Source organism: Panthera leo, chromosome A3 (genome assembly GCF_018350215.1).
Source record: "Panthera leo isolate Ple1 chromosome A3, P.leo_Ple1_pat1.1, whole genome shotgun sequence".
Taxonomy (NCBI): domain Eukaryota; kingdom Metazoa; phylum Chordata; class Mammalia; order Carnivora; family Felidae; genus Panthera; species Panthera leo.
In genome coordinates, this window is record NC_056681.1 from 38424799 (window position 1) to 38451684 (window position 26886).

The 26886-nt window shown below is 41.3% G+C and overlaps 1 protein-coding gene across 1 annotated transcript in view; it reads left to right on the forward strand.

Moving 5' to 3' along the window:
* Window positions 1-26886, forward strand: part of SPTLC3 (serine palmitoyltransferase long chain base subunit 3) — a 134467-nt gene that overhangs the window by 63291 nt on the left and 44290 nt on the right. Inside the window, exons 6-8 of the mRNA XM_042931622.1 lie at window positions 350-443; window positions 14915-15020; window positions 24247-24466. Of these exons, the coding sequence (XP_042787556.1) occupies window positions 350-443; window positions 14915-15020; window positions 24247-24466 (420 nt within the window). The remainder of the gene's footprint in view (window positions 1-349; window positions 444-14914; window positions 15021-24246; window positions 24467-26886) is intronic.

The following is a 26886-nucleotide window of genomic DNA, read 5'->3' on the forward strand; positions in this document are numbered from 1 at the left end:
CCCCAGCAAATCCACAACCCACCCAAAGTATATCCATTTTCCTGCCAAACATCAATTCTTTAGAAAATGCTAGCTGGCATTTAACCAAGATCTTGAATGATCTTCTCTGATGAAAATCAAATGCAAATGATTAAAGATATAATCCCTTAAAATAATCCCCATGTTCATCAGCTAATTGTCTACAGGATTTTACCCATATAGACACCAGGTAAAACTCTTGGCCTTTTAAAATGAAAATGGGTTTGAGGGATGTCTGTTAAAGGTCTTGAAGTGTTGTTCTATTTCCACATGCTATTTTTCTTTAATTTTATTTATTGGCCTGTGCTTTGTGTGTTTGCTTTCTGAACAGGGATGCCTCATTTTAAGTGATGAGTTAAACCATGCATCTCTCGTACTCGGGGCCCGACTCTCAGGTGCAACCATAAGGATCTTCAAACACAACAGTGAGTATCAATGCATCTCTCCTGACATATACTGCTTTCTTCTAGAACATGCGGCTTTGTCCTTGCCCCATTTGAATGGGGGAACTTAGCCTCATGAAACACAATTATGTTTATTTTCACTACTGGCTTGTTAACCTCTGCTGACCTTAAATGGTTGAAGTGTCTTAAACACCTAGATTGCTAACTGTAACCCAAACACATTAGTGTCACTGTTATTTGTGGTCTTACAGTGCAGCCTCTGAAAACATGACTGATCTCTTAGGACTGACATTTAATCATCAGAAGTGTTATAACTCTCCCTTTTCTATAACGCTGCCTTAGGAAAGTTTTAAGACTTAAGTTTTATGTTATTGTCAGGTAAAAAGTGGTGTTCTTCCTTAGAAGAACTCCTTTCACTATTCCCACCCAGCGCATGCTTACAATCTACTAGGAGAGGCAGATATGTATCAAAGTAGCTGTATTGTGGGTTAAGTAGAAAAAGGGCCACAGCAATATCAGGCAGTGATTAAGAGTACAGGCTTTGGCCAGTGGACCTCTTCATGCTCACCAAAATGGCTAAAATAAAAAAGATGACAACACCAAATATTAGCAAAGATATGAAGCAACTCTCACCCATTGCTGGAGGGTACAATTATACAACTTCTTTGAAAAACAGCTTGGCAGTCTTATAAACATATCCCTATACCATGATCCATAAATTCTTCACCTTGGAATTTCCAGCACATGTCCACAAAAAAGCTTGTACAAGAATGTCCACAGCAGATTTAGTCATAATAGCCAAGACTGGAAACAACCCAAATATCTATAATAGGAGAATGGAAAAGATCTGTTACATTCATATAATGGAATATGACTCTCTGATTTAAAAAAAAAAAAAAAAAAACAACGGAATAAACTACTGACACCCACACCATGGATGACTCTTCAGAAAAATTATTTTTAATGAAATAAACCAGACACAAAATAGTATATAGTGTATGAGTTTGTTTATAGCAAATAAAAAACAGACAAAACTAATCTATGGTCATAGAAATCACAAAGATGCTTGACTCTGATTGTAGGGGAGGGAATTGGTGAGAAGAGGCATAAAGGAACTTTCTGGGGTCATAGAAATATTTGATATGTTGATTGGGGTGATATTTACATTCTTATTAAAATCATTGAATTTTACATTTAAAATATGCCAACTTCCTCATAAATAAATTTTCCTAAAAATGTAATTGTTATCATACAATATCTTTGGTGTTAAAGAAAAAAGTATAGGCTTCCCCCCTGCCCCAAGCATTTGTGTCCTTGTCCTATAGCTTATTAGCATGTGGTGCTAGTCAAATTATTTAACCTTCTTGAATCTCAATTTACTTATTCCAAAAATGATAATTACAATGCCTGATTCACTGATATGTAAGTGAAGGCATATAAAGTGCTTAGCACAATGCCTAGCAGTGAAAACTTCTGAGTCACTTGTACCTGCTGTATTATTGTGATTATTATTATCCTCATCATTTTCATTGCCAGTGCCACCAAAGGATAGTAGAAAACATTATGATGACCCAGAGGAATGCAAAGATCATTTCACTTTGGGGATTGCATGAAATGGATAGTATTTGCCATAGACTTTGAAGGATTAAGAGAATTCTGATCAGGGATATGGGAAAGGAAATTTCTAAACAGAATAACCTGGAGTGTGTAAAAAGCAGCAAGACCTCTAGTGTGAGGCTGAACTACTGGAGAAGAGCTGAAAAATAAGGTCTTGGCCAGTTAATGAAGAACCAATATGTTATATGATATATATGTGTGTGTGTATATATATACATATGTATGTATATGTATATATATACACACACACATATATATATACACACATACATACATATGTGTGTATATATATATGTATAGGTATATATGTATGTGTGTATATATATATATATATATATATATATACACACACATACACAAACTAAGATATATGTACTTCAGGAAGCAACAAAAGGTGTGTTTGGACAGTTCTGCTTCATTCCATGCTGATCTCTGGATGAATTGGCTTTGTTCAATGGCTTTAGTAGCCCTCCCTCGTGTCTAGTGGCAGTGAAAACAAAGGTATAAGCTTTGATTTGAGATAGGCTTTGAACAGCCTCAGAAGGAAAAGACCCATCTGCTTATGGATTGTAAAGATCAACTGTCCCCATAACAGTTCTCATACACCTTCACTATCCTGCGTTTGTTACTATTTGGAATTTAACCCAAATTCTACCATTCTCCAGATTTCCCTTGGAGGTCTATAGAGATGATGATAGAAAGATAGATGATAGATGGATAGATAGATAGATAGATAGATAGATAAGCAGACAGACGTGTATATACTCAACTGGGAGACTAAACGTTTTCTTAAACACTAACCAAGAATTTCCTACTCTCCAGCTTAAGACTTTATGGTAGTGATTCTCCAATGATTCCCCCCCACCCACCTCCCAGTATTTATGCCTTGAATAGTCCCTTCCTGGATTGTCTCAGGATTGGTTTACGTGATCGAAAGAATACAGTAGAAGTGATGATATGTCATTCTTAAGGCTAGGTGTTAAAGGCTTATGGCTTCTGCCTGTTCTTCTCTCTGGCATCACTAGTGAGGGCACTTAAGCAGCCTATACAGAAGAACTGAGGCCTCTTGCCAACAACCATGTGAACAGGATATCTTTACTGATCTTCTGGCTTCACTCAGGCTTTCAGATGACTGTAGTTCCAACATCCTGACTGCAGCTCACAACTTTCTTGAGCCAGAACACCCACCTAAGGTTCCCAAACTCCTAACCTGCAGAATCTGTGGATAATAAGTGTTAATTGTGTTGGGGTAATTTGTTACGTAGCAATAGATAACTAATACAGCTTCTCTAGCCGCCATTGCTGGGGCAGAAGCTGGACACCCAAGTGTCATTTCCTACTTCTTCCTCCTTTGAATCTAAAATGAATGACTCAGCAGACTCAGAGTCCTTTTATGCCACTTACACACCCGGTCACTGGAAAAGCAGCCAAAATGACTTGCAGGACAAGCCATTCTTGGTCTACATAGAGACAAGAAACTTGAGAGCTTGTAGCACATAAGCCAGGAAGTGAAACTGGTTTCGGCTAATGCTTCTTGAGACAATTTCCCATGGCCAATATGGCAAAGGAACGTCAGGCCCTGACCCGCTATGTTAGCAACCCTTCCTTTTGAGGGGAGTGGGGCAAGGGATGGCTTGAATTGATTCTTTTCCTGCTGGCTGAGGCTAAAATATGAATAGAAGAGATAATCATCCCCTGCATTCCAATCCCACAGTTATCAAAAATTCTGCTGTTATTCATGGGTATATAGAGTAGATGCCAACAACATGAACACATCAATGAAGATTATTTCCACATTTTTGTTCAAACACAAATATATACAGATGATTGAACAGAAACCATACAGTGGGAAAACTTCTAAGCAGACCCCTACAAAACAACTTTATTTTAAATACTCAAATAAAGTATGCAGTTCACCCACAGATTGAATCTTTCCATTAGTTCCAACTGCTCAGAAATTATTCCAGGGACAGAGAGAAGTTCAGCCAGCTTCTCCTGGTCCTGCCCATGCCACCCTATGCAGTTATTCCATATCTCTTACTTCAGATTCTAATCTCAGGATAGCAATTCCAGTGAAAATACATCCACAGAAAGCACAGTAACTATATCAGGAAGAAATCCGACAACATCTGGATAACTGGTAAAAACTGATATCATTGGTGAGGGACAGGTGAACATTGTGTGTCTCCAGATGTGATACACTGAGAAAGATTCAACATAACTAACATAGTATACAGATCAGAACACTGAGTTTTATTGTTAGACAACCCCAAAGTAGAAACACTTTGTTGGAAAGAAAACAAAAAAAAAGGGAATGTATGCTGTAAATATGCTAATATCATAAAAAACAAAGAAAGGCTGAGGAGATGATCCAGATAAAAGGATACCAAAGAGCTGTGATAACTAAGTACAGTACCAGACCCTGGACTGGATTCTGAAAGAGATAGGGAGATGCTATAAAGGACATTCCTGACTAATTCACAAAATTGGAATATGGCCAGTAGGTTAGATAATACTAGGTAAAATTAGTTACATAGATAAAAAAAATTAGATAGATAAAATTAGATAGATAGATAGAATGATAAAGTAAATGGAATAGTGTTAATAGATGAATCTGGAAAAAAGAGTATGTGGGCGTTCTTTGTAGTACTCTTATTCTTATAATTTTTTGTTGAGTTTGATATTATCTTCAAATAAAATTTTGCTTGTAAAATTTTTTTTGCTGGAACTTTAATTCAAGAATTTCATTTTATCTACCAATTTTACAAAGCTCTTAAAACATTCAGTAACTTATTCTTCACGCCTTCCCTTTGTGCTCCCAGAAAACAGAAAACATTTCTCATTTACATCTTTCTAATAAATGTTAGCTGTGGTCATTTTATACCGGTAAACAGCACTTACTGCAAATTTACTTTGTGCCAGATGCTGAGCTAGTGGCCTTCTCTGATGTACTTATTTAATCTCATGGACAACCCCATGAGGTAGGTGCTAGTTTACAAATGAGGAGATCCAGGCTTTGAGGTATTAAACAACTTGTCCAAGATCATACAACTGCTCAGTGGTGAAGCCCGGAGCTGTCTGTATAAATGCTGCCCCTTCCAACTAGCTGAGAGTGTGTGCAATGCGGGTCCCGATTCCATCATCTAGTGAAAATTCTATTATTAAACTGCTGTTGCTCTTCAACTTTCTGTGGTTGGTAGAATAATGGCCTTTAAAAATGTCCATGTCCTAATCCCAAAACCTATAAATATATTATGTGATAAAGAGGAATTAAAGTTGCAGATGGAATTCAAGTTGCTAAACAGCTAACCTTAAAGAGATTGTCTGCATGGGTCCAGTGTATTCACAGAGTCTTTAAACGCAGAAAAGGGAAGCAGAGGAGGGAGTGTCAGAGTGATGCCATGTGAGCAAGACTCTGATGGTCACTGCTGGCTTTGAAGAGGGAAGAAGGTCACACACCATGGAATGCCAGAAGCCTCTGAAAGCTAGAAAAGGCAAGGAAATAGATTCTCCACGTACAGCTTCCAGAAAGGAAGGCAGCCGTGCCCACACGTTGATTAAAATCACGTGAGACCCATTTCAGATTTCTGGTCTCCAGAACTGTAAGAGAACATGTTGTTTTGAGCCATTCAGTCTGTGCTAATTTCTTACAGCCTGGTAGGAAATGAATACACTTTCATTCTCACACACAAAGCCTTTGTGCCCACTCACTAGCGTGCTTACTACCTTTAGGAATGGGCACAATTTCCCAGCTATTGTGTTTACATCGCGAAAACAGTCACGTCTGAGAGGGGTTCCTCCAGGGGCCTTTGAATGACTTCTTCCTCGAGACGTGAGAGAGATGAGACGGTGTACAGAGGAGAAAGAATTAAGTAGGATCACGGTATGTAAGGCATCAGTAGCTGCTGACTGTCTTTCCCACTTTGCTGTTCCTAGGATACTACTAAATTCCTCAATAGACAATGATGCTTTAATCCTCAACGTGCATCCATGCAGATTGGAATAATAATGTAAATAAGATGTAGAGGATATTAAGTTGCCTTCCTGTGTGGGGATAAGCATACAACACAACAGAGACCGAAGCTAATAACGTGTGAGATGGGTTCTTAAGAATGGCCGCCTAAACCAGAATGTACTTAAACATCGGGATGATGGGATTTCACACAACCGTCTACTTGTTCTGCCCTCCTGGGCTTTCCTCTGCCTGTGACCTCTGCTTACACCTTGAGATACTCCCCTGACTTTTGGAGGAGAAGAGGTCCTGTTTTATGTAAATCAGTACTAAAGGATACTCTTTGTTATTTAGAGCAACTGTATATCAGTCAGAATTGTGGATCCTTGAATTTTTTGACTGTGTATGGCTAAAATATACCTAAGGTGCAGTTACACCTATTCAGACCAGTGTAAGCTTTGAATTCTATTTGGACAAGCTTGATGTTCAATCCTATTTGAACAGCTTAAATAACTTCAAGCTATTCCTCATTTCTCTATTTCCCACAAGATCAGAACAAGCAACAAAGGGACCAAACAGAAGGAAAATTGTGAAAGGGAACAGAATCAGAACACACAAAGGCTACCCTCCAGGGGAAAATCTCCAAGGACTCAGAGTGCATTTTTAGCCATACCAAATTCAAAGTCAGGTACTAGAATTCTTTATCACCATAGATTAACTCTTCCTGGATAGTGAATACGGACAATTACTGAGACCATATTTATCGCTAGGCACTATGTTAAGCCCTTTGCATAATCAGTTCATTTAATTTTAACAAAACCCCATATTTATAGTTCTATCCATTATCTCTACTTATTAAGAGAAAACTGATTCTCAAAATGATTAAATGGCCTGTCCAACATCACACATGATAAACGGCCAGAGTCCAAATTCAAACCCACGTGTGTTGCTCTTATCATGGTTCATTTCTCCCAGGAGCGACCCAGAGACAAGGGTTTGAGTGTAACTCATTTATTTAGGACATGATCCAAGGAAGCACCAGCAGATGAGCAGAGAATGGAGACAGAGAAGGAAAGGCAGCCAACAAAAGGCATGTTGTCAAGCAGGTTACCACAATAGACAGCTAGAGCTTAATCCTACCTGGGAACTCAGTGTAGACATACTTCAGTGGGGTGCGGGAACTGGATTATTTATACACCAATTCCCATGTGTGGGAGGTTGGAGGCTGTTCCTGCTTAGGCTCAGTATGCCCCCACAGCCAGGAAGAAAGCTCTTGGACCAAGAATGGCCTGTGTTTTCAATAAGGAGCCAGGCTAAGGGATATAGGCAGGGCCTGTACAGCATGTGCTAGCTAACACTCTTACCCACTAGCTAAGTCCAGCTACTTCCAGGCCATATCAGTGTATTATTGTGTAAAAATCAATCTATATGATTGCTTGTCCTGTTAGTGGCCTAAATTTTAACCCAGAATGCTAAAATTTAACCTCTGAATTCCTCTGGCTAAATGCTAAGAATATCTGCATTTTCTCCTTTGGGCAGCTTCAGTGAAATAGCCAGTCCTTGGGTTGCCTTTGTGACTCATTAAGTGCCACAAAAAAGACTCTTCAGCACATTTGACAGTCTAAGCTATGGAGTCAGCTCTGACCAGTGACCAGTAAATCTGTTCTCCACTGCGATTCTGGTGCATTTTGAGAAAGTAGGCCGCAGCTCCTTGGGGCATGCGGATGCCTTTGGTAGACACATTCTCTGGGCTGAGTATTAACACCCTGGTGTTTCAGGACCTCAAACCCTGGGTAAATTTTAAGTCTCTGGAAAGGGTGACATCTTGTTGCAGAGATATGGGAAAATCAGGACTGAGTTATTTTTTTTTCTCAGAACCTGCTCACTTTGCTGATAATTACTTAGGATCTAGATTCTGGAACAGTGTTTCTCAGACTTTAACATACACTGAATTCACTAGGGGGTGGTTGTTTAAATGCAGACTCTGATTCAGTAGACCTGGGGCGGGGCCTGAGCCTCAGCATTTCTGCCCATCTCCCAAGTGTCACCAGTACTGCTGGTGCAGGACCACACTTACAAGGCTGTAGGGTAGGCAGGCAATCTCCGACCTAAAGGGCGTCACAAAGGGCTTCTGGAACTAGTCTTGGAGAGGAGAAGCAATTTTTTTCTCAGCTAGGAGAGTTTCAATGAGGTCAGAGGGCTGGGCAGACCAAGAATTTAGAGCAGTTGGAAAAGAAAAAAAGTGGAGAGGAAGAACCAAGGTTCTACCTAGAGGCATTTAAAGGGCAAGGGGAGACAGAACAATGAGTGCAATGTTTGTGGGAAAATTCTGAGTTTTGCTTCTGAGGGCTCAGGAGTGCTGTTTGAGTGGAAGATCAAACCTATAAACAGCACTGAGACTATTTTTTTTTTATAAGCCACAACTTTTTAGATCTTAAGGTCCTCCTTGGACTCCTGAACTGAGCTGTTCACTTTAATAAAGACAGTGATTGTTTCTATATGTTTTACAACAACTAATAGTATTGAACCCTTGCTGCAATGAGCCTTTTACATGCACTAAGTCATTTGAGCCTCATAACTACACAATGAGACACCTGCTAGGATCATCTCCTTTTTACAGGGGAAGAAACAGAGGGACAGAGTGGTGAGGAGACACAGAGCTAGCTAGACACAGAGGCAGAGGTGGCATTTACACCAAGGAGATCTGATTCTAGTTCCCTTGTTTTTAAGTTTATTTATTTATTTGAGAGAGAGAGAGAGAGAGAGAGAGAGAGAGAGAACAGAACAGGCAGGGAAAGAGCAGAGAGAAGGAGACACAGAATCTGAAGCATGCTCAGGGCTCTGAGCTGTCAGCACAGAACCCGATGTGGTGCTCCAACCCACTAACTGTGAGATTATGACTCAAGCATAAGTCGACGCCCAACTAACTGAGCCACCTTGGTGCCCTTCCAGTTCCTACTTTTAAGCACAATTCGCCTTTACCTCCTTTCCCAGCCTTTTCCAAGGCTGTCTCCCCCTGGCTAGTGGAATGCAGGAGACTTGCTCTTCCATGCAGCCCTCCCAGAGCAAGGCAGTTGGGTTAGGCAGATGCAGCCAGGGTTCACACTGGTTGCCCTTGATCTGAGATGCAGGATCCCAGAACTGACCTCTGAGCCCCCAAGTTCCCTGAATCGCATCTTACCTTCCTGCATTGACCTCAAGCACTTAGGGATCCCAGTTGAGTACTATGTTTAATTCCTCCCGGAGAATCAGAGCCCTACGTGCTGCATCGGCCCAGAACTCTGAGGACACTCTGTCCCCATGCTTTAGGCTCTCCCTGTCCTTTGTCTCATGTCCCTGAGGTCAGAATTACTGGTTTCCCTCCCCAGGTACCCAGGCCCTGCCCCTAGCACCTGCCTCACCCTCAAATCAGCTCGGTCCCCTGCTCTCTGTTGCCTTTCGCACTCTTGCAAGATCACCATGCTTCTTACAAACCTGTCCAAAGGCCATGCAACACCTGCCCACATACTGACAGAGCTACCAAGAAAATCTGAGCCTAAGTATTTACCCAAACTGTAAAACTTAACATACCAAATTTTCAATGCATCAGAAATTCCCTCACTGATCTCATGAGGAAGAGACTATAAATGTGACTTGAGAAAGACATTTACTTTGCTTACCAAAGTTAGCCATCATGATTATGCTTTTCCCCATAGGGTAAAAAAGGAGGCATTTCCCCCATAGGCTAAAAAAGGAGGCATTTCCCCCATCACCATCTTAAAAGTAAGAATGATTTATTTGTCATCATTCACAGTTACTGAAGTACCCATTGCTTAATATTCCACACTTGGGCTCAGCATTTGAAGGATGAAATTGGGCATCTCCAAAGGAACAAGAAGAATGGGGGAACAGATGGGAAGCAAGGGCTTAGAGTAACAGGTAGCATTCCTTCATCATCCAACCATCTTTTCACTTAAGAGATATCTGATGGATGTCTATCATGTGCAGACATGAAAATATCTTTGGTGAGCAGCCCATGGAACAGGGAAGCAGAGAACGCATCTAAATGTAGCTGTAGCTGGAGGTGGGTTTTGTGGACTTTTGAAGGAAGAAGGTGTGAACCATCAACCACACTGAGCAGCATATGGAAGGTACAGGCTGTATTCAGCCTGACCATGACAGCTGGCCCTGGATCCAGAGGAAGGGAAAGCCACTGACGGATGAGCAGTAAGAACGGTCTTGTGTCTCAACAAAAGGTCAGTGGCACAAGAGAAGAGGAACGAGGAAACCGTGGCAGAAGAAACAGTGTTGTCACTGTATGCAAAAGTCAGAACAAAGCCCAATATCGACTTCTTATCATCAGGAAGACACTTTTTGAACTATACACAACCTCTCTTCTGAGAAGAATATGGCTTCCTTGTTTCCCCGTGCCCACTTTTCACAGTACATTAACTGCAGCTTCCCCAGACCCCAGAGGCTTGTTGATCCTATCAGGGCTTTGAATTTAAGGACAGGCTCAAGAACAGGCCCTCAAAGTATATTTGTCACCTAAGCCTGATTCGTTTTTGGCACACTGTTGGATTATTCCAGGTATTCAGTAATTCAGTAAACCGATTAGTCATGCCTGTGACAGACCAGGACTTCCTTTGCATCACTCACCTAGATGAGGCCTCTGTTTTCATTTTTAATGGCTAAATGTTCAGCACCCATCATGCCAACTTGCTCCTCTCAGCCCTTCACAAACCAAAGAAAATCACTTTATTGAGCCAGATGGTAGTGAATGATGTCTAAGGCATTGCTGATACCGAAATTTGTGGCAATCACAAATAGCGTGATAAGATTAGAAAGCGTGTCATAAGATTAGAAAGATATTATACAATAGTGCTATGTATGTGCCCCTTGATAGCATCAAATTTATTCTTTTATTTTAATATCTATAGTATTTTCTTTATATATCAGTATTTTCTTTATATATCAAACTGATTTATTTGCATTTGGTTTTTGGTTGTTGTTGGTTTTATAAACCTGGTGGTTCAGTCAGTAAAGCATCTGACTCTTAATTTCAGCTCAGGTCATGATCTCACAGTTCAAGCCCCACATCAGGTTCCGTGCTGACAGTCCAGAGCCTGCTTGGGATTCTCTCTCTCCCCCTCTCTCTGTCCCTCCCCTGCTCTCTCTCTCAAAATAAATAAATAAACTTAAAAAAAAAAAAAGAAACAAAAAACAAAAACCTAATCATTCTTTCCTACTTCTTAGAGGTGTCATGAGGATTAACATCATGCAAATATAAGTGCTTTAATAAGCAACATTATTTAAAAATGTTAGCATGTGGCTTGTTGAAACAGTAGACTCTCACAAGGCCTGCAGAACATAAACCACAAACCCCTGAATCCTACAGAGCTGTACCCCACATGCTGTAGCATTATACAGCCAGACCCTAAGAACCAAAGAGAAGCTACCAGACACTAATGTAAGTCCAGAATCCCTCACTGAGTGAAGTTATCCCTTTCTCTGTGCAGCTTCTGTGATTCTAAGAGGTCAATGAGTTTCTGCTTCACAAGGGGAAATAAGACTGATTGATTCCCCCTCTGCTCAAGAATCCCAGTGTGTGGACCCCACGGGTTTTCTGAAGCTTCACCAAAGACAATCCCCAGGTAACTCTCTGTTCAAGTGGAACAGGATGAGTTCCCTGCCATGGAAGGGACTGGGATTCCTCTTGTTTCCATCTGCAAAATGCATGAAACACATCGTGGCCATTTAAAGTCTTGTTCTCTGTCCAGCTTGTTAATACAAGAATGGAGAGAATCTTCTATGTTCTTTAGTGGTGTCCATTTTAAACCTAATCCCAGACTAAACCTATAATATGTATGTGACCTAGTTGATTGCATAAAAAGTAGAATAATGTCTGCATATACAGGTTTTTCAACATCTTAGAATATTCACTTTTTAAGTGACTGCTAATTTGGTTCACTGGGTTTGTTTTTATTATTATGGCATTGGAACCACCCTCATCATGTGTCATTTCTGTACCAAAAAATTATAAATTCCACTTCCCAGAAGGAAAACACTCTACAGAAATCTTACATTCGTCATTTCTTTATTTCATTCAGAGACTAACAGGCCTGCAGTAGATTATAGAAAAAGGAGCTGTATATCTCAATCACGCGGGTTCCTTCAACATCTTAGGAACTCAGCCTAAAGCAAAATGTCCATACAGGCAAAGGTTTACTGTCCCAGAAATTCTCAAAATAAGAAAGCTGCTTTCTGTTTCCTTGGCTGCCATCTAGTGGGTAATGATGTAGTGTCAGTAAAACACTACATCTGTGAAGACACAAGATGTCTGCCTGTCTTCAAAACCAAAATACAGTTAATGTAAGAAATATTGCAGAGGGGCGCCTGGGTGGCTCAGTCGGTTAAGTGACTTCAGCTCATGTCATGATCTCATGGTTCATGGGTTCAAGCCCCGCATCAGGCTCTGTGCTGACAGCTCAGAGCCGGGAGCCTGCTTTGGATTCTGTGTCTCCCTCTCTCTCTGCCCCTCCCCCGCTTGCACTCTGTCAAAAATAAATAAATATTTAAAAAAATTTTTTAAAGAAATGTTATTGCAGAAATGAGGCAATTATCCTTTTTCATAATTTCTATTTAGATCTTAAAGTGGTATTCTCCTTCCTTTTTCCTGGTCTACATTCCTTTCCATAATCAAACATTGATTTTGTGCTAATATTGTGTGCTGGTACTAGAGCTGTAAGGAAATCCTAAAACAGATTCCACCACAGATTGGGACTAAAAATAAAGTTTCAGGGATCTCCACTGAAAGGAAGAACCTCAGCCAACTTAAGCCTAGACCAGTGACAATCCACTGAATGTCGCTTCTTTGGTATATTGCTTCTTGATGCAGTGGCTAAAACCAATATTGACTGTACCGTCTTAGATTTAGATCTGCTAGGTTTTTCCTGTGAGCATTTTTTTAAAAATTAATGTTTATTATTTATTTTTTGAGAGAGCGACAGACAGAGAGCAGGGGAGGGGCAGAGACAGACAGAGACACAGAATCTGAAGCAGGCTCCAGGCTCTGAGCCGTCAGCATAGAGCCCGACACGGGGCCCGAACTCATGAACATTGAGGTCATGACCTGAGCCAAAATCAGTTGCTTAACCAACTGAGCCACCCAGGAAGCCCTCCTGTGAGCATTTTTTAGTGGAATCTCTAATGCCTGATGAACATTACATAACAGTCAGGTCAGCTGTTCAGTAGCATCTCCAACTTTTCAAACTGAAATCAGATTATAGACCTAACGTATTTTGGTTTCAGATTCTCAAAAAGGGAGAGTTCTGAAGGTACAAAGAAATGTGGTAAAAATATAATGAATCTAAAAAACTTGCACATAAGCCTCTGCCTTTTCTCTCTCTCTGGGCTTTGCAAGTTAAACACACACACACACACACACACACACACACACACACACACCTACAGCTGGAATGGTAGACCAACCTTCCCCAATAATCACTCAGCCTAAGTCCAATCATCTACATCTGGTTGCAGATAAATGAAAAGTCACTGTGAATTATATTTGACATCACAAGTTAACAAGAATAATCCACCAGACATCCATCCTTCTTTGTTCAACATGACCATGGAGTAGTTTGAGAAGAAGGAACAAGAGCTCTCAACTAAGGTAGTGGTTCCGAATGCATGTCATGGTACCAGACTGCATAGGTTCAGATCCTGGCTATGCTGGTTGTGATCATAAACTTCAGGCAATTTACCAGACCTATATGTGCCCTGGTTTCCTGAAACATAAAATGAAGGTACCTCCCCTCAGGGTCATGTTTAGGATTAGACAAGTCATTACAAAGAATATGCTTAGAAGGAAGGCTGGAATCCAGATAGGGCTTAATAATTGTGAGCACTTATTAATGTATCCAGATGCTTCCAAATAATTTTCAAAGGAGTGCTAATTTTTCCCATGCCTTAAAGTTTGGAGTGGGGGATGTCGAAAGTCAGGTCTCAAAGTGTAGGAAGTGAGACACCTGCCAGCAATGCCACCACTCTGTACTAACTCAGCTAAACTCTCATATGCTCATGGCTACACAACTGGTGAGTATCAGTTAATGATATACCTCCAAGTTCATTTTAACCTGGTATCAAAGCTGAAGCCCACAGGATGCACTTAATGGAGAATCTCCAATCTCTGCCGAAGCAGGAGAGGAGAGCCCTTTAAGAGTTTATGAAACCAGGGTGCCTGGATGGCTTAGCTGGTTAAGCGTCTGGCTTTTGACTTTGGCTCGGGTCATGATCTCACAGTTCGTGGGTTCGAGACCCACAGTGGGTTCTGCACTGGCAGTGCAGAGCTTGCTTGGGATTCTTTCTCTCTCCTTCTCCCTCTGCCCCTCCCCTGCTCGTGTGCTCTCTCTCTCTCTCTCTCTCTCTCTCTCTCTCTCAAAAGAAAAAGAGCCTATAAAACCATGTGCCTCCAGCAGGGGGTGGGGGTGGGGTGATTCTGCCTACTATATAAACCTGACTACTCATCTTGTCAGAGTTAAATTGTACTAAAGTATAAGCCTCTCCCTCCCTCCACCCCAGGTGTTCTCTGATTCTGATCTGGCTCTCTGAAAAAGTTCAGGTCTAAGCCTGAGCCTAAGAAGCCTGATGCCTTCTCTTGGGGTGCCTGGGTGGCTCAGTCGGTTGAGCGTCCAACTTGTGGTCTATGAGTTCGAGCCCCGCATCAGGCTCTGTGCTGACAGCTCAGAGCCGGGAGCCTGCTTCCGATTCTGTGACTCCCTCTCTCTCTGCCCCTTCCCAGCATGCTCTATATCTCTCTCTATCTCAAAAATAATAAACAAAAAAAAGAAGAACGAAACCTGATGCCTTCTCAAAAAAGAAAATGGGGGAGGAAAAATCAAACCCTGTCATGACTCACTTTCTTTTTTGGTATTATTTAAAGACATGCAAAGCCTAGAGAAGCTCCTGAGAGATGCTGTAATCTATGGCCAGCCTCGAATCCGCAGAGCTTGGAAGAAGATTCTCATCCTAGTTGAGGGCATCTACAGGTATGTAAATCACCTGAGATGTTTGCACACAGTGGGGCCTGTAGCAAGCTAACAAATGAGGAAAGGCTGACCTCTCCTAGCTAAATGGAAAAATGAGTTAGGTATTAGGTATTATGGAGAGACCTGAGCCAGAGCTACCAATGTGAGCTGTCAGCCTTGGGTCACCTATCTTTTCAATGTCTGTACATATGGCAGAATACCTTGGAGGCTGGATGCTTGTGAAGGTGTCCTCAGAAATGCCCTTAGAGGGTATTGCAATAATTCTTTCCACTACCTTTCACTGGCCCACAACTTCAAAGGCTTTTGCTGGCTGGGTTATTCAACATCAGAATGCTTCTTGCCTTCTATGGCTATAGTAGATATGGCTGCTATGTACCCAGATGCTTCTAACTAGACAGTACACACAAACTCCAGTGGCTTGCTGAACTTGGCCAGTTGTTGGCATTAGAATACAAAAACCCTGCACATCTTCCACAAGGTAAGACTAACCTCAAGGGCAATTCCTGATCCAAAGCTGGGAGCGGCTGGACTCAGCATCTGAAGGTATGCTCCATTTCCCACCACTTTGAAGCTAAGTGGACAAAACACCCACTAAGCCACTGAGAGCTGCACTTTTATGAGGAACATGGTGGTGGGATTTGCTTCATTCTCTGTCCGAACTGGTTACTGACACTAAAATGAAGGGTGCCTCCCAACCCTTCTGTTGAATGCCCAAGTCCCTGAGTCAAAGAAACATTATCTCAGAGTGCTCACTCCTAAATCAGCTCTCAAACAATCGTAATGTTGAAAGAATCAAGGGAGACGTTTCTTGTAATTACAGAAAAGTGAACAATATTAAACAGAAGGGAATGAGAGCTTAACTTCCCTGCAAGGAGAAGTGTGTTTGCAAAGGAAACTTGAGATCTGATAGAGCTTTTCACTCAGCCAGAGTGCACATCATTTCTGTTCCATGAATAGATAAACCAGCAGCAGAAGAAATGTGTCTTCATCCCTTTTGGAAAAAAAGAAGTACTTTCTACTAAATGTAAAATAATAATAATAATAATAATAACAACAACAGCAACAATAAAAAGCCAGATATCATTTTGTTTTTTCTCTAGTCCTTACTGCCCCAGGGGTTGGTGTTCTGGGTGTTCCCAGTGCATCTGTGGGGTTGCAAAGCTGGTATTTCACATTTTCAGTAACCCAATGTATGCAGTACCTCCTCAGGTCAGCCCCCAGACTGTGTCTTCTTTGTGAAGTCTTTGCAATCACCCTAGAGCAGCATTCTCAACCAAGGTGATTTCTTCCCCGCAACCCACCTCTACTCTGGACACACTTGGCAATTGTCAGTTGTCACAACTTTAGTACTACTGGCATCTGGTGGGCAGAGGCGAGGGATGTTGCTAGACATCCTACAGTGCGCAAGGTAGGCCCTTACAACAGAGGATTACCCTGCTCAAAATATCAACAGTGCTGAGGCTGAGATACCCTGCTATGGATTAATTCAATTAATAATTCAATTTAGGGGCTCCTGGGTGGCTCAGTCAGTTAAGCATCCGACTTTGGCTCAGGTCATCATCTCACGGTTTGTGAGTTTGAGCCCCATGTCAGGCTCTGTGCTGAGAGCTCAGAGTCTGGAGCCTGCTTCAGATTCTGTGTCTCCTTCTCTCTCTGCCCCTCCCCTGCTTGCTCTCTCTCTCTCTCTCTCTCTCTCTCAAAAAAAACCAAAATAAACATTTAAAAAAATTAAAAAAAAAATTCAATTTAATTAATAATTTACTCACTGGCCTTGAACTTGCTACTTTTGGGAAGTCATCTCCTATGGACTCTGGGCTGTCATAACCTCAGGCACAGGTCTTGCTCCCTTGTGTGATCTGTGCCAGCTGCCAGCTTAGGAGGGGAGCCCTTATCTAAACACCTGTCATTCAGGCCTGGGCTTGCAGGAGCATGGATCCAGCTGAGGGAGAGCAGATTAGGCGTCTCCTTTAACCAGAGTTAACCGAATCCAACTGCAAATAAACAAAGCTTAGCTCCACTAAAGGAAAGTTGTGTTTTAAGTACTTTGATCGTGGCTGAAATTAAGTGGACCACCAGCGTTTCACTGTCAACTATTCCCATCAGTTACATAGAGAAACCACTCCAGCAGCAAGGCTTGTTAATGGCTGGGCCCATGTCACACCATGGTCTCAGGAGGGCAGGAGGGCCAGGTGTGGACTTTTGGCTCCACGCCGGCATGGCACCAAACCACAACCTGGGATTCACTAGCAATGGTGCCTGCTCTGTTATCTCATACTGTGTAACAAGCCATTTGAAGCATAACGGCTTACACACAGCAATGAGTTAGTATTCCCCACATCGCTGTGGGTTGTCTGGACCAACTGGGCAGTTTTTCTGCTCCACGTGGTGCTGGTTGGGGTCATTCATGGTGTTGCATTCAGCTGGGAGTTCAACTGGGATCTGGAATGTGAAAATGACCTCACTCAGCACTGGCGGTTGACTGAAGTACCTTGTTCCCTTTTCTTCTCTGGAGTGCCTTCTCCATATGTAGGCTCTTCTCACTGAGCAATCAAGGTGGAACTTCCTTACAACATGGAAGGAACATCTGTCTTCCAAGAGGATGAGAGCAGAAGCTGCTGCCTTTTAATGGCTAGGCCTAGAGCCAGTACAGCAAATCTGCCATGGTCTGTTGGTCAAAGTATGGCAAAAGGCCAGCTCAGATTCAAGGGGAAGAGAGAGAGCACCTCTTTTTTTTTTTTAATTTATTTTTGTTTATTTATTTCTGAGAGAGAGAGAGAGACAAACAGACAGAGTGTATATAGGGGAGGGGCAGAGAGAGAGGGAGACACAGAATCTGAAGCAGGCTCCAGGCTCTAAGCTGTCAGCACGGAGCTCAGCGCAGGGCTCAAACTCACAGACTGCGAGGTCCTGACCTGAGCTGAAGTCAGACGCTTAACCAACTGAGCCACCCACATGCCCCAGAGCCCACCTCTTAATGGGAGGATTGGCTTGTGTGTGGAGGGATGGGGAGACTTGCAGGCAGTCTTTGGAGACAATCTACCATAGTGGCTCAGTCATCCTGACATTTATTTATACAATGAAACCTCCACTTTCCATGGACCTCCCTTCACAGGAGCTTTCTTTTATCTCACCCGCACAGAATCTTGTCTTTAAATGAAGCTGTGAGCTAAAAGGGCCCATTCAATGCTAGGAAGCAGGGCACTTCTTAGGCCTCGATATTTCCTGGGGCCTCAGTTTCCTCATTTTTAAAACAAGGCTAGCCTAGACTGGAGTTCTGGCACATAGTGGGCATTCTCATTTGCTTCTATCACCAAAAAATGAAATTATTTCCCACAAGATTTTCCAAAGGGCCAGGGTTAGGAATCAACAGTTCACAAATACACTTCTACTTTTTAGAGTTGTGTTATAGACACATACCTTGTTGATATCAACACAAAGCTTCCTTTGAAGTTTTACTCCCAGATATATATTTTTTTATCTATTGCTATGGTTTGCCACCATGGGGAAAGTCCCCCCACCACAAAAGCCTCCCATGAGTCCATTTTTTTTCATAATTCCTAAAAAGAGCATTCAGCCAAATCAGACAGTTTCAGGCAGGTATCAAGGTAGGAAAAGCTAGATACCAAGTCTAAGAAGTCCATAAACTCCACAAAAGCAGTTATGAGAATGATAATTATAGTAATTAACAGTAATGACAATAATAATGCCACCATCCATAAACCATCTAAGTCTCATTATCTATATAGAGAATATGGAGGAGCCAGGGTTTGGAGGAAGGCCCAGGCCCTGGGTTCAAATCCTAGTGTTGTCACCTACAGCGCTGTGTCCTTCATAGGGTTCTTTTGTAAATATTAAATAAGATCATAGGACCAGTTCCTGGCAGAAGCCCAGCCCACAGTAAGCCCACAACAAGGGCAGCTGTCTCCATCATTAAATTTATTTTCAGTCGAGGAAGTTGCAACGTGGAAAACGGTAAGGTGTCTGCAGAGTGAAGCTGTTTGCTCTTCACCCAGCTGGAGAATGGATGTCAGGGGAAGGAGCTCACATTTATTATGTGTCTGCTACTTACTAAACACGTGGGCTTACTCCTTGCTCCCCATGTGTGATTTTGAGTAAGCCTCCCCTGTACATTTTTTATAAAGCATTTTATATCTATTTTTAAAGGTTTATTTATTTTTGAAAGAGCGCGAGTGGGGAAGGGTCAGAGAGAGGGGGACAGAGGATCTGAAGTGGGCTGTGTGCTGACAGCACAGAGCCCAACGTGGGGCTTGAACTCATGAACTGAACCATGAGAACATGACCTGAGCCAAAGTCAAACACTCAACTGACTGAGCCACCCAGGTGTCCCCCCAGTATTTTGATGTCACTGTGAAGATGAAGACACTCGACTCAAGGCAGATGGCTGAGATGAGAAAGAGCCAGGGTTCAAACCAGGCAGCCCTGCTGGGACAGAGTCCCCATATCAACAAGGGAGTCCATTCACGTGTCCCCATCCAACGAAGTAAACACAGAAAATGTGAAGTCATCCATGTGGCCTTCGCCATTTACCTACCTAGGGTTCAGTTTCTTCATCTGTAAAATAGGGAGATTGAAACTTGAAATATAAAGTTCCATGAGTTCATGATTTGGGGCTTAAAAGTACAATCGTATTTTAGTGTTCTCATCTGCTTTCTTTTAAGTATTGTTCGAAAGTCAGACTCTTCTAGTTTTGTGTCTCTGAAAAGTCATTGTGGTTGAGAAATCTCAAAACTATTAAAAAATCTACTAAAGGGGCACCTGAGTGGCTCAGTCAGTTAAGTGTCCAACTCTTGATCTTAGCTCAGGTCTTGATCTCAGGGTCGTGAGTTCAAGCCCCGCATTGGGTTTCATGCTGGGCATGAGGCTTACTTTAGATTAAAAAAAAAGGAGAAAATAAAGAACATATATATATATATATATATATATATATATATATATGTATATATATATACACACACACACACACACACACACACACACACATATTTATGTGTGTGTGTGTATACACACACACACACACACACACACACACACTAGAGAAGGGCAGCGGGTCCCAAATAACCTGGGATATAATCTAGTATAACTAGAGCCCAAACTTCCAAAATAAAAAGTATTAAGAAATAATAACTAGCCCTTCCAGAAAATACATATGTAAACAAATGTTTAAGTCTCAGAATATCATTTCCTCTAAGGACGTAAGCCATTCTCCTGCCCAAATTAATGTAAGTTTAAGGATTGAGAACTTTAACCTATGGTTTAAACAAATAAAGAAAAAAGAAAAAGAAAGTACTTTATTTTTAATTAGTCTTAGCTCCTTTCTTTTCCTCTCTTTACCTTCTTTTCTTCCTTGGATTATGCTTTGGGCCCGCCAAGGAGATTTTTCCACCATGTAAGTTGGCAAATCAGTGGTTTAATGCCCAATCCTGCCAATGGATAATATGCTTTATATGTGGAGGAGAAGGTGGTGAGAGGGAGATTTCAAAAAAGAGTCTTGTCACTTAGCTAATACATTATGTAACAGAAAATATATAAAGAAATTATTCACTAGCTTGCTAGTTTAAGAATAATTCAGGTCCTTTCACAGAGCTTCAAATGAACGGGTAGAATTATCTCTACCTACAGTTGTATTTTAGTTGTTTTTCTTTTTTTGAAGTCTCTGAAACACAACCTTCCATTCAGGAAGAAAAAATAAAACACTTCATTTTTGGCAGTGTTTTTTGACGGCAATTTATAGGAATCACACAGATAGCCCTTTTTATGCATGCACAATCTCAATATCCCACTATAGGAAAAGGTTCGATTCAAATTTGGTCACACTGAGAAAATGAAAACTTAGTGCGGGTGAATATAACTCTTTATAAAAGCCGAGTTCTCCCTAGGACCCATGTGTGCCCTGCATTAACTCCAGAAATCAGCAGTATTGTAGAGTCATTAATCTTAGAGGAAGAAATATAAACCAGGTGGGCAGACTCCTAACATCAGCTAGACCAGCCCCAGCGAAGGATAGCTAATTAGCTGCCTTGAGTGTCTGCAAACTGTTCAGCATTAACTCTGGCTCCTGCCAAATTCGGTTCCAGAACAAAGAATGGCTCTTTGTGACATGGCAGGTTTTTAGCATAGTTGTGTTACCAACTTATAACATGTTAAAGATGAGAAGTAGATTCTAGAATTTTGAGGGCATATAGCCATTTATTATGTATGACACCCATATGCCTCTCTCCTAGAAGATTCGACACAGAGTATTGTCAAGGGCTCCCAATTTCTCGAGTTGGGCCTCACTGCAACCATTTTCTCCTAAGCTCCTCCTAAGAAAAAGAATGACTCAACGAGCGCTCATTATGTGTCAGACACTTCACAAGCATTATTTCTAGGCTTCCTTAAAAAGACCTTATGAGCAGGGTTCCATCATCATGCTTGTTCTACGTGAAGCAAAGAACATCACGTATGTTGCCCAAGTCCTCAGCTGGGAAGTGGTGTGGCTACAATCTAAGCTTAGTCAGATGGCCTTACCTTCTACTCTCAATGCAAACCATGTGAACAAGCAATTAATCTAAGAAAATACTGGAATTAACTTACAAACTTATATAAGAGAAAATGACTGTATTTGTTTTCCATTTCATGAAAATCTGAAAACAGCCATTCAGACTGGCCTTGTGAAAAATACAAATGCAGTAAACTGGCTTCATTAAAATTACCAACTTCTGCTCTGCAGAAGACCATGCCACGAGAACAGGAAGACAAGCCAGAGACTGGGAGAAAATATTTGCAAAAGATAGATCTGATAAAGGACTGTTATCTAAAATACACAAAGAACTCTTAACACTCACCAGTAAAAAGCAAACAACCTGATTAAAAAGACCTTAACTGACACCTCACCAAATAAGATACATACATGGAAATTCACATATGAAAAGATGCTTCACATCATATGTCATCAGGGAAATGTAAATTAAAGCAACAAGATACCGCTACACATCTGGTAGGAGGCCAGAATCTGGAAAAATGACAACAGTAAAATGCTGGCGAGGATGTATGTGCCACAACAGAAAGGCTTATTATACACTGGTGCTGGGAATGCAATATGTACAGCCACTTTGGAGGACAGTTTGGTGGTTTCTTACAAAATGAAACATATTCTTACCATACAATCCAGCAATCATGCTCCTTGGTATTTACCCAAAGGAGTTGAAAATGTGTCCATACAAAATCCTGGAAGTGGATGTTTATAGCATCTTTATTCATAATTGCCAAAACTGGGAAGCAACCAAAATGTCCTTCAAGTCAGAGGATGAATAAGTTAACTGTGCTACATCCAGACAATGGAATGCTATTTGGCACTAAAAATGAAATGAGCTCTCAAGCCATAAAAAGATATGGAAGAGACCTAAATGCATATTAATAAGTGAAAGAAGCCAATCTAAAAAGTCTACCCAGTGCATGATTTCAACTATATGGCATTCTGGATAAGGCAAAACTCTGGAGAGAGTGAAAAGATCAGTAGTTGCCAGGGGTTGGGTGGGGAGAGGAACAAATAAGCAGAACACAGTGGATTTGGGGGGCAGTGAAGATAGTCTGTAAGATATCCTAAGAATGGGTACATGTCCTCATACGTTTGTCCAAATTTACAGAATGCACAACACCAAGAGACAACCCTCATGTTAACTCTGGACTTTGGGTGGTGATGATGTGTCAACACAGGTTTCATTTGTAACAAAGGCATTGCTCTGGTGAGGGATGTTGATAATGGGGAAAGTTATGCAGATGTGGGGCAGGGAGTGCATGGGAAATCTCTGTACTTTCTGCTCGATTTTGATGTGACCTTAAAACTGCTCTAAATAAGAAAGGCCTTTAAAGAAACCAAAAGTACAAATCCTGCACTTGAAGATCATTATACTCCCTCCAGACCAACACTACTTGGCCTGGGCAACTGCACAACCAGCTGGACTGTTTTGACTGAATCGATCTGACACTTAAGTTTATTTTTGTAATGCATTAAATTTAATAAATAAACTAATTAGGAAGAAGGGAGAAGCTCAACTTTCTGTTTGCATCAATCGATTAGTTCTTGAACTAAATTGAAGGGTTGCTTGAGTTGTTTGACAAGCTCCTTTGTGTGGTGAGGGTGAGAGTCTGTGTGTTTTCATAGAACTCGCCTGTCAGTGCAGTCAAAACTGTGTGTGGTATAGACACAGCTCACCAAGTGTTCTGACAACTGATTAAAGCCAAAAGTTCTTTTCAATCCACTGAGTTCCAAAGGTGCCATGTAAATATGAATTTTACTTATTTATTTACTTCATACTTTTCCCTTTGCTGGAGGACTTGAAGTGATTTTGCAATTTACGATACCATGAAAAATTAAGCACTTAGGACTAAAACAAAAGGGTTCATCTATGGCAGTGGTTCTCAAAGTGTTGTTCCCAACCAGCGGTAGGATATCTCCTGGGAGCTTGGTAGAAATACAAATTCTCAGCCCACCCCAAATCTGCTAAATCAGGATCTCTGTGGGGAGTTGGAGGGAGGCAGTAATCTGTGTTTTAACAAATAATTCAGGGGATTCTGATGCTCACTCAAGAATGAGAACCATTGGCCTAAAGGAATAAAAAGATGGGACACTACCAGATACCTCAAATAAGCCCTTGATTTCCAATAAGCACTGAAGAAGAGATCCTAAGAACTTTCTATGGTGCTTTTATTAATACTATGTGTCTTAAGCAGAGTTCTTCTGTGTGTTTTTAATTCTTTCCTTTAATCTTTGGCAATTCAAGCACTGAGTTTAGGTCAGACAGAACTGGTCAAACAGAGAGCAGCAACCTGATAAAGATGGATTACCATAGAGCAATTTAATTAAAACTAGCAAAATACCTAGAATCCAAAATGGTCAGTCTAGTTACACTAGTTGACTTTACAAATAAATTGATCAACAATGCAGCGAGCTAGTTGTTTACTTGGGAATTAGCTATAACAACTCAAAGCACTTAAATCTACGGAATGTGAATTATACCAATAAAATAATACCAGGTTAGCTTTACAAGATTAACAGAGTTATCTTAGCAAAATAGAATATGCCTTAAGAAGAAAGGAATTGCATATCCCTGTCATGGCTGACTGGTGTCAGGGCAGGCTGTCTGAGAAGTACTGGAAGGGAGACCATCACAGAGCTTCCCAAGAAAGTGTACGCAAGTGACAAGCATTTCTCCTTATGCCCTAGCATGGAAGGTTCCATCGTGAATCTGCCCCAGATCGTGGCTCTAAAGAAGAAATACAAGGCTTACCTCTACATAGACGAAGCTCACAGTATTGGGTCCGTGGGCCCAACTGGCCGGGGTGTTGTAGAATTCTTTGGACTGGACCCTCGAGATGTTGATGTGTTTATGGGCACATTCACCAAAAGCTTTGGAGCCTCAGGAGGTTACATAGCTGGAAGGAAGGTAAGAGAGGGACTCCCTGTGTCTATTTAAAACCTGAACACTCTGGGGACACAGTCTGCAGGGCTTCTCTGGATTCTGTGAGGACTTCAGTTCACTTCACCACACCTCAATAGATCATGGCAACCCAGATACAGTGGCTTCACAGCCAAGTAGACCCAGAATGTCAAAGAATTCACTGTCTAATAGTGAATAGTAATCACATTGTAATAAAATGACAACACCAGAAGTATACACAGACAGAGACTTACTACAAGGAGAGGGATGGTTCACTCTGCAAGGTAGTATCTAAGGAGTCTTAGAATAAATACCAGTCTTGTAGACAAATGACAGGGGAAGGTATCTTTCAAAAAGAGGGAATAATGTATAGCAAACCACAGAAATTGATAAGGGAATGTTACAGAATAAGAAGTAGTTTGGTTTTTGTAGCATGAAAAACATAAAACAGGTAATAGCAACAGTGGGCAAAGGTCAGATTATTAATGAGGTTGACCCTGTGCTACAAGTTCTGGGTTTTAAGAGTTTTAACCAGGGGCGCCTGGGTGGCTCAGTCGGTTGAGCTTCCGACTTTGGCTCAGGTCATGATCTCACAGTCTGTGAGTTCGAGCCCCATGTCAGGCTCTGTGCTGACAGCTCAGAGCCTGGAGCCTGCTTCAGATTCTGTGTCTCCCTCTCTCTCCGACCCTCCCCCATTCATGCTCTGTCTCTCTCTGTCTCAAACATAAATAAACATTAAAAAAAAAAAAATTAAAAAAAAAGAGTTTTAACCAAAGCCATAGTAAGATCAGAAATGCCTTTTCAAGAGATTTTCTCTGCAAAATAATTCTATCCCACATTTTGGATAAGCCATACATCAAATTGTGTCACCCTCTAATATCTTCTTTGTTAAGATTTTATTTATTTATTTATTTATTTATTTATTTATTTATTTATTTTAAGTAATCTCTATCCCCAATGTTGGGCTCGAAATCATGACCCTAAGATCAAGAGTCACATGCTATGCCTACTGAGCCAGCCAGATGCCCCTCTAATATCTTATCTACATGATTTAAAATTCTCACCTGATGGAATCGGACTATTGAGTGTTATCCCTGTTGTTTTAGGGCCAATATCATCAAGGGGATTGCCAATATAAACCAATAAATGTTTAAAAGAAATTAAACAGAGGGGTGCCAGGGTGGCTCAGTAGGTTAAGCATCCGATTCTTGGTTTGGGCTCAGGTCATGATCTCATTGTTTGTAGGATGGAGCCCCATGTAGTCTCTGTGCTGCGCATGGAGCCTACTGAAGATTCCCTCTCTCTCCCTGTCCCCCACAATCTGCCCCTCTCCCCAACTCATGTTCACTTGCTCTCTCTTTCTCAAAATAAATAAACTTTTAAAAAATAATAAAAAATAAAAGAAATTAAAGAGAGGATTTGATTGATAAAGAAGCCTGTTGCCTGCCCTTTATCCAAGTCCTGATAGCTGTCTCATTCAGGCCTACACCTGTCCCAAAGTGACTTATGACAGTGATGTTGGCTTCACTGAGGAGGCACACTGGGCCCAAAACCAGTGCATGCAGGTGGCATCAACAGTTTCTCCAAAATTCCCAATTCCTTACTCATTACTTACACACAAGAGTTCAGACTCCTGGTAAACCAGTTAGACAAATTAGGGATTGTAGCAGAATACAGTCTATTCACTGAAAGCCCATGATTTAAAACAACAGATTTCACTGTGGTCCCTTACCTTGCCATGAGATGCACAAATGCTTCAAATGTTCAGAGTATTCAGTGGTCTTGACCCTTCAATAAGCATTACTTTCTTCTAAGCTCAAAGCATCGTTTTCCATCCTCCCTCCACTGGCCTTTGGGAATTAGTTTGGTAATGCTAAAAACATAGGGAATGCCTAGGATCTACAAAATTTAGCTAAATCTGGTGAAAGGTTAAACGTTCCCTTCTCAACTGTCGAAGCAAAGGGATCAGAGGGTCTCAAATTTAGGAGGTCCCTTATCCAGGTTACATTGCTTTGTGAGCTTGTGGTTTTGTGATTACTTTAGCAGCAGTTCCGAGCTACAAAATTTTTAACCAAGCGTAACTATGTTTCCTGAACCAAGGGCACCTGAATAAACTGAAGCAAGCATATCCTTGAAATGTTGTCTGTCACATTTTCCCCCTGGAGTTCCTTCATCTGATAACTGATTTAAACAAAGACCCCTGACTGGCCTGAAGTCAGGTCCAGCTCACTCGGTTCTCTCTTACTCTCCATCCTAAAGTCAGGAGGACTGTTTTAAAAGTGTATTTGTTCTTATCTATGTAACTCGTATTCATTTGGGACAGACACTGGGCAATTGTGGAAAATTATCATTTGTATTAATTGCAATGCAGAAAAATGTTCATTTCCTTGCTCTTTAAAATACTCATTCTCTGCGCGCGTGGATCC